At 37.0% G+C, this 17264-nt stretch overlaps 1 protein-coding gene across 1 annotated transcript in view; it reads right to left on the bottom strand.

Annotated features, from left to right (window-relative positions):
• The window catches only part of LOC106537593 (DGAT1/2-independent enzyme synthesizing storage lipids), a 27436-nt gene extending 10172 nt beyond the window's left edge, over positions 1 to 17264 (bottom strand). The window contains exons 1-4 of the mRNA XM_087707059.1: positions 16959 to 17264; positions 14843 to 15007; positions 13264 to 13457; positions 4543 to 4603 (exon numbers count right to left, since the gene is read on the bottom strand). Coding sequence (XP_087563185.1) covers positions 4543 to 4603; positions 13264 to 13457; positions 14843 to 15007; positions 16959 to 17226 — 688 coding nt within the window. The 5' untranslated portion in view covers positions 17227 to 17264. The remainder of the gene's footprint in view (positions 1 to 4542; positions 4604 to 13263; positions 13458 to 14842; positions 15008 to 16958) is intronic.

Here is a 17264-nt window from a genome sequence, read left to right as displayed (position 1 = left end):
TTCAAAAAGATGTTTGGAGAATTGGATCCACAAATGGCAGCAGATATAAGACTGTTCTGTTATTGGAGAGATACAGGTTGATAGATGGAAGAGTATAATTCAAAATTAGCTAAACTTAGTTAAATCCATTGGTAATAGGTATAGCTAAATAAAAATTGATAATGATAGTAATGTATACAATGTTGAGTTGTTATGATAAGTAATAATTGGATATGAGAAGGGGAGGTTAGAAATATTTTTGGATTATATATAAAGATTATTAATAACAATAATAATTATAAAAAAAAACTATATACAGATAAATTTTAACCAATGCTATGATATAGGATATAGTTAAATAAAGAAAGGATAATGATAATAAATTATATACATGGAGGATTAGAAAATTTTGGTATTAAATATTATGGATGTTTAGCTAAAACAGGATATGAGGATTTAATGTTAATGGAGGATTTTATAAATAAGCAAATGAAATGCCAGCATGTGGTTATGGATTGAATCTTGGTATATTTAAGGATGAAGGATGTTTAAATAACTGTAGTCAAATAAAAGTGGAGGTATGATGATGTTAATATAGTAAATATTTGAGTTAAGATATTTGAATTAATATGAATTATATTTGATGACAGTGGAAGAGATGCACAAAAACTTTTTGTAACCAGCTGATATACTTTTTACAATATATGTTTGTTTTGGAAATAAATAAATAAGTAAAAAAATTATTTAAAAAAAAAGAAACCCCAAAGACAAAATCCAGCTAGAAAACCCAGGAGTCTACGAAATACCCTGCAAAATCTGCCCTGCAACATCCATAGGACAAACGAACAGGAGAATAAATGCACGCATCGCAGAACACAAGAACGCAGTAAGAAAAAAAGAAAAAACTTCCTCCCTTTTCCAGCACCTTAAAGCTACAGGACATGAAATTAATTTTGAAGGAACCAAGTTAATCTCCAAAACTGAACACTTCAACAACCGCCCAGGCCATTACAACACGAAACAACAATTTACACATAGCTAGCACCAATCAGCACCAATTGATCAATCATGATATAGCCACACATCCAATCAATCAATTTACTGAAACAACGGCAGCACTCCACACACCCCACCAAGATTTATAGAAAGATGGCAGCTCCGATCACACTTTAAGCCAAAAACACCAGCCTGAATATGGCGAGTGAGACCTCGCCGAAATGTTGCCAAGACAATCTCAATCTTACATGGGAAAAGATCCGAATACAACAAGTACAGCACACACACACACACACACATACACAATTTGTCTTGTACAATGTTGGAACATAGAATCATAAGCTGGAAGGGATCTTGGAGGTCTTCTAGACCAAACCCCTGTTCAAAGCAGGACACCTTGTACTATCCTGGTCAAATGGTTGTTCAGACAATTTTTGAAAACCTTCTCTAATGGAAAACCCACAGCTCCAGGAGACAACCTATTTGATTAATTGTTCTCACTGTCAAATTACCTCCTAAATTTCACCTCTATTTAATAACCTTCCACTTATTTCTTGTCCTGCCCTCTGGTGCTTTAAAGTCAATTCTCTTTTTTCTCTAGTACTAGAAGAATGTTACCATATCCCCGTTACTCCTTTTCTTTGGTAAACTAGATATATCTAGCTGGTCATCATATCATTTAACCTTCAGACCTTTTATCATCTTCATTGCTCGTTGCAGTTTCTAGGGTCTCACAATCTTATTTGTATTTGGCAACCAGAACTGGATACAGTATTCCTAGAGCAGTATGTAAGGGTATTATCATTTCTCATAAAGTTGATGTTATCTCTCTGTTGATGCAGTCTAGGATTGCATTGGCCTTTTTTGGTACCTGCAGTACATTGCTGCTCATACTTTACTGATGTTCCGCTAGTACCCTTAAGATTTCCTCTCAGTTACTATTATTGAGGCACGTATAGCTTATTCTGTACCTATTGCATTTGGTTTTTCCTACTTAAGTGAGGTTTTAATTCATAATTTTAAATCCCATGGACCACCAATATGAATTTAAAAAAAAGATAAAGAGCATTTAGTACAATATAAAAAATGCAAATAATTTTTCTGCGGACCCCTAAAATTTTATTGCGGACCACCGGATGATGTCCGCTGCTCTACATGGTACCATATCCATAAATGTACTTCTACTATATTCCCTCATTGGATGTTAACCTTTTTCTGTTGACAGATGAAAGCACCACCTGTAATCCTGTCTCTTTGGCTTTCCTGCCTAATTGCCCATCATTCATTGAAATTGTTTTCAGACTCTTAGTTGTATCAAATTTCTGATCTTTGCACCTGGTAAACAACATACTTTTCTTAAAGAAATTGTATGGTCTACAAATTGATGACTGTTCCTCTGAAAACTGAGTCATCGATTACCAACATATGCCTTTTTTCTTTGGGAAAGTCTGAGCTACTTTATTTCTTGTTACTGAAACCTTACTTCTTATCACTGAAACATTTGAGAAAGTCTTTTCTTCAGCTATGTGTTTCCTTCCTGGGGGACAATATGAAATTGACTGCCTAGTTTTAGAGAAGGCTTGGGTTGCCTTCTCAATCTTTCTGTTCTTTACCTGACATAGTACTCTTATTCTTCCTCTTGTCTGGATAGACACTTCTGATTTTAACAGTTCATCATGTTCTTCAAATTCACTATTGAAACTTGCCTAAACCATAAGATGGGTGGCAAATTAATCTGATAAATAAACAAACTTGAAAGTGTTTAGTATGGGTGTGTCAGGAATTTCTGTGGTTTGACTTGCCTTCAAATTGTTTGCCTTTTCTTCACTAATCTAACCAATTTACACCTATTGCAAGTGTCAGTTGAATCCTACATAGATAGGAATACAGACATTGCATAGACATTGCATGTAACAATGTTACTAGACTCTTTCCCCATGGCTTTGTTATTTTTCATGCAAAAAATTATTCTATAGTATTTTTTACAACTCCATAAGAAGCAGGCAAATAGTGGTTTTTCTCTTGTGGCACTATTTATAAATACTCAAGAAGTAGAGCAGAGTCTTTATTAAAAAAGTAGAAAACATATCTAAAATAAAATCAAGAAATAAAATAGTTTTTATAAAAAGGGAAAAATTATACGTATAGAAATAATAAAAATGAAACACACACACACATTGTAAAACAGAAAAATACTAACACAGAAGAGTGCTATTGAATATTTCTTTTGTTTTCTTCATTTCCCGCAAAAGGACATGTTTTGCAACACCATTTTTTTAAAAAACAGAAAAAAGAAGGTAGGTTATAACTTGAAACTCAAAGAAACATGGTCAGGGAATTTATTTGGAATGAATTTAAGTCTCCAGGGTCAAATTAATTGCATTCTAAATACTGAAGGAACATCTCAATAATCTAATCAAGTTAACAACCAAGTAAGGAAAGATTTCTGCAAGAGGTAACAAGCTAATCAGAACTTACCAACAGTGCAAAGATTCAAATGAAGACATTGCATAGCAGGATGCTGTAGCTAGTAATAACTTAGTTAACTCTGTGAGAACTGATAAATTTGATTCTGATTTCAGACTGCCACAAAAATTCTGTATGGGAATGCTACAACTAAATTCTAACAAGACAGAAAGCAGATTAACAATTTATAGCATAAAATGATGAGTTCAGGGTATGGATTAATGAATAAGATACCTGGGATGTAAAGAATTAATTAAAAGGACTGGAAGAAATTCAATATATCAATCACAGATGAACAGATGTAGATGAACCTGAGGGAGAGGTCAAGTGCATCATCAGTCTCGAGCCCCTTTGTGCCCACAAAGGATCTAAGTCCAGCTCACTTGAATTCACTTCAACCATTAGTAGTTCAGATTTTTAGAGAGAGTGTTAACCTACAATAAACCTTATTCATTTGAACCAACTTGGCTTCTGATTTAATGCGCTTGACATACTTCACTTTGCTACATTTTTGTTTCAAATATTGCTCTTCAGTTATCAGCAATAAGCAGAGAACAGGGTGTAGCAAATTGTAATAGGGTTACAACATCTCTTTGCAAGGCACTCTGGAGAAGCCTTGATGCATATCACGCCTTAAAAGCTATAATTATTGTGCAGATTTCCTTCTTCCCTCTTCATTTTCCAAATAGAGAAAAGGGTAAACAAAGCAGCTATTGTTTTGCAGATCCTCCGACAATCTAAAATGCTCCTAAGTGTTTGGAATGGTGTGAAGCTAAAGAACAAACTCAGCATTGGTATTATACTTCAAGAAAATCTCTTTCTTCACATAAGAAGCACAGTGATGACTGTGTATTACGCATATGTTGTTTTAGTTTCCCAAGAAAAGTGTTCTTCATCAAGGCAATTAAAAGTACAATAATTTATTACTTTATTACACTAGTAGACTCAACCGTGATCTGAGTTAAACTCTGCTTCCCAAAGAGAATGGGGCTAGGAACCTCTCTGTGTCGTATACACTCTAAATGTTATGCAAAACATAGAGCTATACACTGAACAATAAATAATTTTCAAATTAAAATATGCAATATAAGTATGCCTTACTTGATCGCCCAAAGATCCAATATCCTTCGCGAATATTTTGTGTACACATGGGTATAATAGGCTAAAGAAAAAAATAGATTTTTTTAATAAAAAATAATTATATTGAAGTATTAAGAGACCATCAGCCCCTATTTAATTTATTTATTTATACAGGTAGTCTTTCAACTTACAACAGTTCATTTAGTGACTGTTTGAAGTTACAATGGGACTGAAAAAAGTGTCTTGGGACAGTTTTCACACTTACAACCATTGCAGCAACCCCATGGTCACATGATCAAAAATAAGAAATTTGACAACAAAGCAAAGTCAATGAGGAAGCCAGATTCACTTAACAACAGTGTTACTAACTTAAGAACTGCAATGATTCACTTAACAATTGTGGCAAAGAAAGTTGTAAAGTGGGGCAAAACTTATTTAACAACTGTCTTGCTTAGCAACAGAGGTTTTGGACTCAGTTCTGGTCATAAGTCAAGGACTACCTGTACTTCATATTTCTTAATTTCCCATTTCCCTTGTAGAGGGGCTCTGGCCAATACACAATATCTTTAATACAATGAAGCATTAAAATTAGAATAATTTAAAATTAAAAGTTTTAAAATGATAAAAAACATCATTATAAATTTTTTAGAAGGTGAAGAATTGGTCCAAGAGGCACATGTGGCTGTTTTGAATATGTAAGTGAGGAGTCAGGTTCCTCGCCATTTTAAGCTACTCTTTGCACAAAGGTTGGGATAAACATTAAACTCTGGGGCGCCCCTTATTTTGATTCACTGAGGTCTTTTCACAGAGCAGGTATCATAATTTCTTACTGATCTTGCTTAGTTCTGATGCACACACCTAACATTCTTACCTTTTCTAACTCAACCTGCACTTAAGATATACCTAATTATTATCACTGATCGACCATAGTTTTTCTTAATACTTAAGGACTTTGCCTTTTAGCCTCATAATCTTCAATTTCTATATGCTTAAAACAACAACAATCATAATGTAGTGATGTCTGGTCAAATAATTTTATTACATTTTGCAAAGCATACACATAAAAACAACAGCATAAACTAATGATCAAGAAAAGATAAAGAGTAAAAAGAGAATAAGGATAGAGAAGTATAAAGAAAAAGAAAGGAAAACACGAATATATACAAACAATGACACCTGGCTGCTTCCAAGGATATGAAAACTCTTTTTTCTATTTTCCCTTTTCTTTTGGAAAGAAAATGAACATTTTGTTACGGTCTTAAACTAAGAGTATATAATTTAGTAATGTTTGGATTGCAGTCACATTAAATATCCACCCAAATTAAATATCAATCAATTATTCAATCATGTAGCAGGGAGTTCTGGATTATATCTTACATTTGTCTTGCTCAATGTCCATAATATATTTGGTTATTCACAGTTACTTCTATGTAGTATGCATCTCATGAACCAGAATGGCTTTTTTTCAAGCACAAATTATGAAGATAAACTATATATAAATATAGAACATGCAGTACTCCTTCTAAAATGGAAGCAATAATGTAACGCAGAAAAAATAAGGAACTTTTTTAGGGCCAATGACACAGGAAATTTGAACACTTGCAGTATATACTTTCATAAAAGTTTCCTGTTGCATATTGTTTGTTTGTTTGTTTTATTAGTTTTGTATGCCGCCCACTCCCGAAGGACTCCGGGCGGCTCACAATAAAACAGGGAAAGGGGAATAAATAAGATGATACAAAAAAATTAAAAATGCACAACATTCACAATTGAAGCAGGGCTGGATATTTCAACAGCCCCCAGCCTGTCGGAACAGCCAGGACTTGGTAGCTTTACGGAAGGTCGGGAGGGTAGTAAGGGTCCGGATCTCCACGGGGAGCTCATTCCAGAGGGCCGGAGCTGCAACAGAGAAGGCTCTCCCCCGGAGGATCGCCAGCCGACATTGGGCAAAGGTCCCCCTGGTCACAGCCGACAGATGATGTTCTAAAGTCAGCTGCGGATCCAGGAGGACTCCCAAATTGTGAGCCCTCTCTGAGGGGCGTATAATTTCACCCCCAGGCTAAGAGATGGAATAGCTGGACCATCTTTGGGAGGGAGCATCAATAGCTACTCGGTCTTGTCGGGATTGAGCGCAAGCTTGTTTGTTCCCATCCAGACCCTGACAGCCTCCAGGCACTGGCACATCACTTCTACCACTTCACTGAGTTGGCACGGGGCGGACAGATACAACTGTGTATCATTCGCGTATTGATGGTATTTAATCCCGTGCCGATGTATGATCTCACCCAGCGGCTTCATGTAGATGTTAAATAGGAGGGGGGACAGGACCGAACACTGTGGCACCCCATACTTGAGGGGCCTTGGGGTTGATCTCTGCCCTCCGACCAACACCGACTGCGACCTGTCCGAGAGGTAGGAGAACCACTGAAGAACAGTGCCTCCCACTCCCACTACCCGCAACCGTTGCAGAAGGATACCATGGTCGATGGTATCGAAGGCCACTGAGAGGTCAAGGAGCACAAGGATAGAGGAGTGACCCCTATCCCTGGCTTGCCAGAGATCATCGATCAGCGCGACCAAAGCAGTTTCCGTGCTGTAACCAGGCCTGAAACTGGACTGAAAGGGATCCAGAAAATCGGTTTCATCCAAGGACCGTCGGAGTTGAGAGGCCACCACTTTCTCAACAACCTTCCCTACAAAGGGAAGGTTGGAGACTGGACAATAGTTGCTCAAAATGGCTGGGTCCAGAGATGGTTTCTTCAGGAGGGGTCTCACCACCGCATCCTTTAGGAGGAGCGGGAAGGATCCCTCCCGTTAATTATCGTCTGGACCCAGCCATTCGAAACCAGCCAGGAAGGGAACGGGTGCAGTATACAAGTGGAGGTGCTCATCGCTCCCATGGCCTTGTCCACTTCCTCAGGCGCGACAAATTGAAACTCATTCCATAAACTCCGCTCAAGACCTTCCCCCGGTACCTCGGCTGGTACCGTGCAATTGGAGTCCAGGTCTGTCCGTATCCGAGCGACTTTATCCGTTAAATACTGAACAAATTCCTCAGTTCTACCTTGTAAAGGTTCATCCGTGTCCCTCCCTTTCAGGAGGGAGCGGGTTATCCTAAACAAGGCGGCTGGGCATGATTCAGCGGATGCAATAAGAGCGGCAAAATGCAAACATTTCACCGCCCGTATTGCCATGAGATAGGCTCTGATATAGGCTCTCATCAGTGCTCGGTCTGACTCAGATTTACTGGCCCTCCAGCGGCCCTCTAGGCGTCTCTTTTGGCGCTTCATCTCCCGGAGTTCCTCAGTAAACCAAGGAGCTCTCCTGGATCCGCTACCTTGGAGAGGTCGCAAAGGCGCAATCCGGTTTAGAGCCTCCGTCGCTGCTATATTCCAAGCAGTGACTAAGGACTCGACCGGACTGTGGACGAGAGTGTCAGGTATCACCCCAAGCGCCATCTGAAATCCCATAGGGTCCATCAGGCGTCTGGGGCGGAACCACCTAATCGGTTCCTCCTCCCTACAGTGGGGGATTGGTTTTCGAAAGTCAAGCCTCAGTAGGAAGTGATCAGACCATGACAAGGGCAAGATCTTAATACCCCTCAACTCTAGATCATGCCTCCACTGCTCCGAGAGGAATACGAGGTCAAGTGTGTGACCCGCTGAATGAGTCAGACCCTGGATTACTTGGGTCAAGTCCATGGCTGCCATGGACCATGAACTCCTGCGCCCCATCAGAGCGTTTGCCGAGTGTAGGCAGGTTGAAATCCCCCAGCACCATAAGCCTGGGGAACTCTACTGCCAGCTCGGCAACTGACTCGAGGAGCTAGGGGAGGGCTGTTGCAACGCTGTTGGGAGGTAGGTACGTTAACAGCAAGCCCACTTGACCCCCAAGGTCCAACTTCAACAACAAGGACTCACACCTGACAAGCTCCGGAGCAGGGATCCTATGAGGAACTAATGACTTTCGGACAATGACAGCCACTCCCCCACCCCTTTTCTGGGGCCACGGCTGGTGGAGCACCTGAAATCCCTCTGGGCACATTTCAGTGAGGGGGACTCCTCCCTCCGGGCCCAGCCAGGTTTCAGTAATACATGCCAGGTCTGCCCCCTTGTCTAATATTACGTCCCGGACGAGGAGAGCTTTATGAACCACAGACCTGGCATTTAGCATATTCAGAAAATAGCTTCCATGTGGACATGACAAGTCACAAAAAGGCCTATTTATAACAATGGGACTTTTTAAAATTGCAATCCACAACCAATGGTGGGTTCCTACCGGTTCGGCCGAACCAGTAGTGGATCTGGCAATGACCCAGGCCTGCCACGCCCATGAACCAGATCCCCAGTCAGCGTTGTCAGTGCCACCATCTTGTTTTTCAGTTCTGCGCAGTGCAGAACAATTTTAATTGCACTGTGCATGTATACACTGTGTGCATCAACATGTGCGCAAAGCAGTAGTGTCGGCCAGAACCCACACCTGCCTACAACCATATATTCTCTAGAATCCAAGGTTTGTTTCTGCATCATCATCATCTCTATCATTCCATTGCTTTGTTGAGACACATTCCTATGTTAAACCATTTAACACTTAACTAGCCACCCTGTTATTTGTAAGATGAGTGACCACATACATTTCTTTTTCATTTCTTTTCTAAGAAAAGTTATGAGAGGTCTAAACAAGTTTCTAGAAATGTACAACAATAGCCTGGAATTTTGGGCTCATGGCATGCCCATTTGCTATTTTCTAAAAATAGTGGTAAGTCTTGCTTGACTGTCTTTAGACTGTTTTAACACAAACATTTCTTCTACTAAAAAGTTAGTATTTGCACATGGCGTCATTTATTTCATAAGTCTCTTTAATAAGCCTCTGGGATTTGTTGCCCACATGATAGCTCATTGGTTGTCTTCATTCTATGCTTTCACATGACCGTATTTTTCGGAGTATAAAACACACTTTCCCCTCCCCAAGAAATTGAAAATTTGGGTTTATACTCCGAATATAGCCCCACTCACCCGCCAGCCCCCAACCTTCGGTCTCAGCGTGTCCTCTTCCTGTCTGCAGAGATTGCCACAGACAATGGTTTGCATGTTTGGGCTCCACGCCTCACGTTTTCAGCCTCCAAACCCATTCAAGGCTGTTGCGATTGCCAGAGCACATCACTGCCAATCAACGCCTGGGCATGTCACATTTTCTGGGAGCAATTGGGGTGTTTGGAGGCTGAAAATGCAAGGCATGGAACCCAAAATGGCAAACCGGAACAGCTGCTGCCTTCTCTTACCTCTCCTGCGCTTTGCCTGCCATACTAATTGCAGCGTCCTGCAACAATCAGCTGTGCTTTAGAAGCTGCTTTTCAACCCCAACGAGGTGCTCGAATGCTTGTTCACAACCAGCGAACCAATGTGCTAAAGCTGTACTGAAGGATACTGGCCATTTTCAATTTGAAACCCTGAGACTGCTTTTGGATTTTTTTTCTCTTCTTTTTTTCCCATTAACTTTTTGAATGATTAATTTTTTGTACTTGGATTTATTTTTTGGTAGATACTCTTGTAAGTCAACTTTTTCTTTGTTTTTTCTCTTTTTCTTTTTCTCTTTCCACTTACTTGTCTCATACTCTGAAAAATACAGCATTTCACACATGTATTTCAAGACAAGTATTCTCTTTGGTACTCTCCATTCAATCTCTGAAGTGTACTCAAGACAGAGATCTATAATATACTTAATCTTTGTTTAGGTTAAAATTGAGATCAAAGCCTTATCACTGAAGTGTCAAAAATAGTTGGATTCTGAGTGTTAATTAGTCTCTCTTCTTATATTGGAGATTAGTTTTCATTTTAAACTTTTTTCTATTCATAGATAAAGTCATTTATACCAAACAGCAATCTGGATGGTCTTTTTTTCTATCTGAACATATATTTGAGGATCAGAGCATGTAATGCTTGAGCAGAGAGTTGGATTACAGTTTTGGTCTCCTTTTTTTCCATAAGTATTTGCTGTTTCAATACCTTTAAATTGTAAATTTCTACCACTAAATGTATACCAGTAGCATTTTGTAGGGACAATCTGGTTTCTTTAAGAGACAAACAGTCTCATTTCTTATGGCCAAAATAATTTGTTCTTTATTCAATAATGCAATTGAATGTAGCACTATCAAAATATTTACTCTTACTAATCATTCAATTATTTTGGATTAGGTAGATGTAATCTAAAGATAAAACTTTTATTACCTTACTTTTTTATGGCCCTTAACAAGCCTCAAGTTTCTTCAATAGAATTTAAAAGATGTTACTTTCTAAATCCCTGAATGTAAATGTATTACACAATTCAAGGAAATCTTCTCTAGCCACTGCCTAATACAGTGCTATTTTCTATGAGATCTCTTTTTCATGGTAGCTAATTGCTGTCATGTAATCCTTGCTGTTAAGAAATCCTTGATGAAAGCATTGCCTTTGATTTCCTCATTCCCAGAAAGCCTCAAATTTGGCAATGACTCCAGAGCATCTTTTTAAAAAAGAAGAGGAAGAAGAAAAGGCTAACAAAAAAGCACCAATCTGTAAAGATTGCTCAGTAATGTTGCAACTGATCTTCCAGTCTTTTGCTGATTCTGTTTTACGGTGCAACAATAATTAGTGTAAAACAGTGTAAACACTGCAAAGAAGGTTTAGTAAACCTTTTACTAAATAAACAAGGTTTTTTAAAATGTTTGTTTTTTTGTTTTAATCAAACCTTTGACTCTAGCATCCATTACTGCTGTAGAAGAATTCACTTCTGACCCCATGTGTTGTGCATTTACAAGAAAGCTACAGCATGGTAGAAAAGAGAAGGAAGGTAGTTTAAAACTGATAGGGTGGAACTACCAGCAGGTCAGAGAGCAAACATTCAGACTAGTTACAAGTACCTGGTGTACCTCACAATTACATAGGAATCACAGGACAGACAAAGAGGACAGCAGCATTTAAGTACCGCCAAAGGATAAAACACAGGTCCTGAAGAGCCAATTCAATGGGAAGAACAAGAGATACAACATCAATGTGTATGCCTTACCAGTCTTCAGTGCCATGGCAAGGCAAAACCCTACATGGGATGTACCATTGACAGCTGAGTTGCTGAAATGCTGAGGGCAACAGCTGACAGCTGAAGGCAATGCTATACTTGCATTGAAGCGCCAATTATAGCAGCACAATAGTCACTAGGGCTAGGCAATAGATTCATAAAAGCATGGATCAACTACACTAGACAGGACCTGATATTCAGACTATGCAAACAGAACATAGAAGATTTCATTTATTCCTCTTTCATCCAAGTTACTGTTTTCTATGTGCTATAATCAGTCCCAGATAGGCCCATAGATACTGAACTTCCCTACCCATCCTGCCTTGGTCAATTGAGAATTTTACATAATGCTTTTAAATAAGGTGATGATAAAAATTAGATTATCAGTTTTAGTAATGTTTATGACAAATGCAGCATTTGCTATTAATGGTAAAGTCAGCCGGTCATTTTGGCCAGAGTATCACAAATGGAAACGAAATCCCACTTTAATGCAAGATAAATACACTGTTCTAACAAGAAAGATAGTCTTGTTGCAGTGTACAGATAAACTTAGTATATTTATTTTTGTATAAAAATAAAGTGAACTGTAAATGATTGAATAAGATTAAAATGCCTCTTCTTGATTATTAAAAAATACAAAATACTGGATCTGAAGGGATAGAATGAAAGAAAAAACCCAGGTAACAGAAAAAGATTTGAAATGCTAGGAATCTGAGTGAAAAGGACCCAATTATGTGAGACTTAATTTTCTCTCCAAGTTCTGTACAGTAGTACATCGGTACTTGGGAGGTATGATGAGTATCAGAAATGATGACTACCAAACAATTATTCCCATAAGGAATAATAAAGTGAGTCACAAGGCAGCTAACACTTGTGTCTTAAATTTGTGTGTTAAGTAACAAACAAACAATGAGTACCCGGACAAAATTTTCAAATCAAAATGTATTGGTAACTAAATTAGATGAGTTTCAAAGCAATTGGCACCAAGGTACCACTGGTTTTTTTCTATTTGCATGATTAGTTTTATTAAACATTCTAATAGGCCTATGAAGCGGTATATAAGTCTACTGCTATTGCTATTGCTAATATGGCCCCTTCTTGATATTTTTGAACTTTCCCTCCATACTGAATACCTGGTTCAATCATCATTATGTACACACAAAATGCCAATTATGTAATAATAAATCTTTGGAATAGGTCGTACTTCCATTTTTTAACTGAATGAATATCTAATCAGAGGGTTAAAATATTAAAAAAAATGTAGTTGTTTACTAAATAATTGAATATTGAGAAAATATTTGAGATATTGAAATATTTATCATTAAGATAAGGTAAGAACTATTTTCTTTCATAGCAGTAAAATCACAGAAGATATGATATAAGCAATAGGGGAGGTATAGTATGGACCTATGTTAATTGAAGGAAAAGAGTTTTGCTATCACGGCTATGAAGAATTAAGTCAAAAACTATTTCCTTTTGTTCCAAAATTAGGATATATGAACTAGGCTATTATTATTTTATTTATTTAACTCTCAAACAGCAGTTACAGTAAATATACTTTGTCAGCTGTTATCTTCAGAAAAAAATCTTATCATATTAAAGCTAAGTTTTCCAGTTGGTTAGCATCATGTTCTGTCTGATAAAATGTAACCAGCAAAAATTTAATAATGATATGAACACCATACTTACCACTTTCATATCTACAGCTAACTGAGCGAAACCTTTACGCTTATGCCATATGAGCTTGTATGATTTATCACTAAAGAGTGCTTCTCTCATTCCGCCTGGAGAAATTCCAAGTAGCTTGCCTTTCTTGAGAACATTTAAACACTCTTCCTTTTTATTTTGAATAATACCTGTCACACCAGCTAAAGCTTGAACACCTGAAAGAAAGTGCAAGATTACAACATAATATGCTATGTGTAAAGATCTATGAAGTTGAATTAATGCTTTACCTTAAGGTAATAGAAGGGATCAAATCAGAATTTTAAGGTGTGTGTGTGTGATTGGGGTTGTATGTAAGGAGAAAGAAATTTTCAATCTGCATTTATTTTAATTTTTAATTTCACCTGAAGGCTGAAATACTAGTTATATGAAAATATACTTTCAATTAATAACATACTTTCAATTAAATAACATACTTTCAATTAATTTTCTATGTTAAAAGTATAAATTATTTTTAATACATGTAAGTCATTATGGAAATATTTCATATATTTGGCCAAATAAAAGCATTTTCAAAATTTATACTGTGAAATAATTTATTAAGACATTGAAAATTAATCTGTAATACAAAAATTGTGTCCATACTATATATTTGAAAAACAGACTAAGAAATGAGCAATGCCACAGCATAATTTTATACTACTTTATTAACTGTGTTGCCTAACTATGTACCTGCATGGAGAACTTGAAATTTGCATGGAAGTGTGTAGTTTTTAAATGAGCCTAATTGATTTAATATAGCGTATAAAAGAGCAATTCAGCACTATGCCATTGCAAGATGAGGTCCATTATGCCTACACTACCTACCATAATTTATAAACAATTTTGTTGCTTGTTTGTGGAAATGAATTAAAGGAATTAAACTGTTTGGGTATTTTCTGATAGAACATAGATCACAATCAGACTGGTAGGGATTAGCAGCAGAAGGAAGTGTCAGATGAAGTGCAAGTTTAATACATCATCATCATCATCATCATCTATGCTGGGACCTCCTAAAAGAAAACAGGGAAAGAAGGAGCAATGCATACTACCCCTAAAATCAGTTCAGGTCACTCTAAGGGTTTGTTTCATGTGTTCTGTGTTCTAATAATCCAGTTCATCAATAGTGATTCTGCAAAACATCCAGAACTGCTGTGTGTTTCTTTGGGGTTAGTTGTGTGTAACACTTCTACTAAGGACATATTCTCTATTATTTCATTTTCTTTTCATGAGCAACTGATTCTAACAACTGACTAGATTATGCCAGAAGCGTATATAGAACTGTTAGTTTCATACATAGATAAGAATATGATTAGATAGCAGTAAATACTTTTTCCTACTCTTTTGTTTAACACACTTCTAAATCACTAATACTAGCTAACAATTTCTAGTAAACAGAAAGTGTTCTCTAAAATAAGTTTTGAGAACCTTTGGCAGATGCTGGCTATTAACACAGGAAACTGATCATATAAAAATCCATATTTCAAGCTTCCTAAAATTTGGAAAAACAAACTAAATGAAATGTTTTACTATCATATATATTAATATAACTTATAAAAATCACCTGGAAATATGAAAACACAATCATCTGCTATTGAGTAACAACACTTGCGCTTCAGAATAAAAATTTTAGCGAGAAAACACAAGTAGTCCATAGGAACTGCTCCATGGTAATAAATAATTAACCCTGGCCCATCCGGTATGTTTTCAATGCCGTGTAGCTCATACCCTGTTTGAAATGCAAAGTATAAACCAACGGTTATTCCATATTATGCTATATAAATCAGAAATACACTAATTAAAATGCCATGCACATTTACCACATGAATGATTATATTGCAGAATATCAAATTTTAGATGTGATTAACTAGTAAATACCATAGTCACAATCAAACAACTGCCTGAAATTTCTATGTACTGAAAGCTTCCATCTGTAATCAAATATATTTTGAATTAAGAGTATGTTTTCTGTGGAATTAAGAACTTTCATTTATGGAGTCATAGCAAGTGGTGGCACCTAACTGACCTTGGCTGATTAGACCTAATTAGTACTTAAGTGGAAACTAATAGGAAATTCCAGAGCTGTAGTGTGCTCCAGAAAAATTAGGCATCTCTTAGAACATCAGTAATACAACTTCTGTAACATTGCTAAGAAAACTGTATTGGACATGTCTAGTATGATAACTCGGGGAAGTATTAATCATTTAAGAAAAATTCATTCACTGAAACATTCCAGTGACTGAGCAAGAGACAAGGCATTTTCTTCAATTAACTGGTCTTTTTACATCCCAAGATCTATCCAGAATTTGTATCTACCCTGCTCCCACTTTCCAACAACATGGTTGCTACAGATTTTACAGAGAGGGAAGAACCAGAAAATACTACTGCTTCATTTCTTTAATCAGAGCACCCACAGCAGAATTCTTATGAGATGCTCTCAATGATGGATTCCTGTGCTAAGGAACACTTGGCAGTAGGGAAAAGGCTATGCGGTGGTGCATAAACTTGAGCATCTGCAGATAACAAGTCTGTTGCTCAAGTGTTTAGACTCTACAATTGGAGCATCCTTGTCAGTTGACACTAACAAGGATGCTGCAATTTGTATTTGTAATCACACCACAAGATACAAGTGGAGCAGATGTGTTTATAAATCTGTAGCCCTTACAGAGACAGGTAATGACCCTTTGCTCCTCCTAGCCAAAAGCAGAGCACTGAAAATAATCAACCGTTTGATGTTGGTTAGTTGGTTAAGTAGCAAAAGCCTCTTCCAAATCTTTCTGTTTTGTACCAAAATGCAAATGTTTTCTACTAAAAAAATGTGAAATAAAATTACACCGCTGGCATTTTTGTGTTTATGTTTGTGACAAGTCTCTCCTTCCAAGCATCTTATGATATAATGAAGGCTATACTGCCTTTGGCTCCTTTACTGAATCATAATATCCAATCATGTTGGTTTAATAGAAGTTGGAAGGCAAAACAAAACAGGAGTCTCCTCTAGCTACTCTCTTTTTCCTCTCAGTGCAACAAAATGGCATTTCTCAAGTAGCAAAAAGCCAGAACTAATTATAACAGTAGGCATATTATGGTAGCTGTGGTAGATGACCGCTATGAGACTTAACTCCATCTTGACCTGGCAGCACACTTAACATGCACCGTGATTCACCATTAGATTTGCAACCATCAGGAACTGAAATTTGACATTATTTGAAGGATCAGTAATTGCCCAGACCTGTAGGGCTGAGCAATTACTGATCTTTTAAACAACTAACAACAAAATCCAAAGAAGCAATACATATAAAGTGATACAAATATTTAAAAAATAAGTACAATGTATTAAATATTAACATTATTTTTGGATGTTGGTCAATGTTCCCAATTTTAGTGCTTTTGTATAATCCATATTGACAATTGGAGGACTAGCTAATGATAACTAGCTACAAAGTTGTTTGTTTTAATAATTGTTACAGTTATTGTTTTAACTGTTAGCTGTTCACCACCCAGAATCATGTTCAGTGATATACGCAGCCATTTACATTTATTAGGTGAATAATTTATGGATACACAATACTGTGAGTTAAACATCGATTATCTCAGTAAATACAGTTATGCTGATATGATCCAACAAATGTAGATAATTCGGTAAGAGAATCTAAGTTTCTCACTAATACACATTTGCTTACCATGCCATAATCTTCCATATCCATCCAATATGATTGCTATTATTAGCCTCACAGGATCCCATATATCACTGGAATAATTTCCATTCAGTTTGTGAGTCCTTTCATACAGGAGGAGAAATAAAGCAGAAAAATAAAAAAATAATACGATGGCAAGTGGAACAGCAAATAATATAGTAGCAAGCAGCAGCACTGAATAAACAACTATATAAAGAAGATTGTTAAGAAGCCATTCTTCCAAAAGATATTGAAGGCATGTAGAGAAGATCATTGTTGACTATCAATGCAGGCAGTATTTAGTCACATTCT

Source organism: Thamnophis sirtalis, unplaced genomic scaffold (genome assembly GCF_051295495.1).
Source record: "Thamnophis sirtalis isolate CommonGarterSnake01/CBP01778 unplaced genomic scaffold, rThaSir2_p1.2 scaffold_2, whole genome shotgun sequence".
Taxonomy (NCBI): Eukaryota; Metazoa; Chordata; class Lepidosauria; order Squamata; family Natricidae; genus Thamnophis; species Thamnophis sirtalis.
This window is presented reverse-complemented; position numbering and strand designations above follow the sequence as displayed.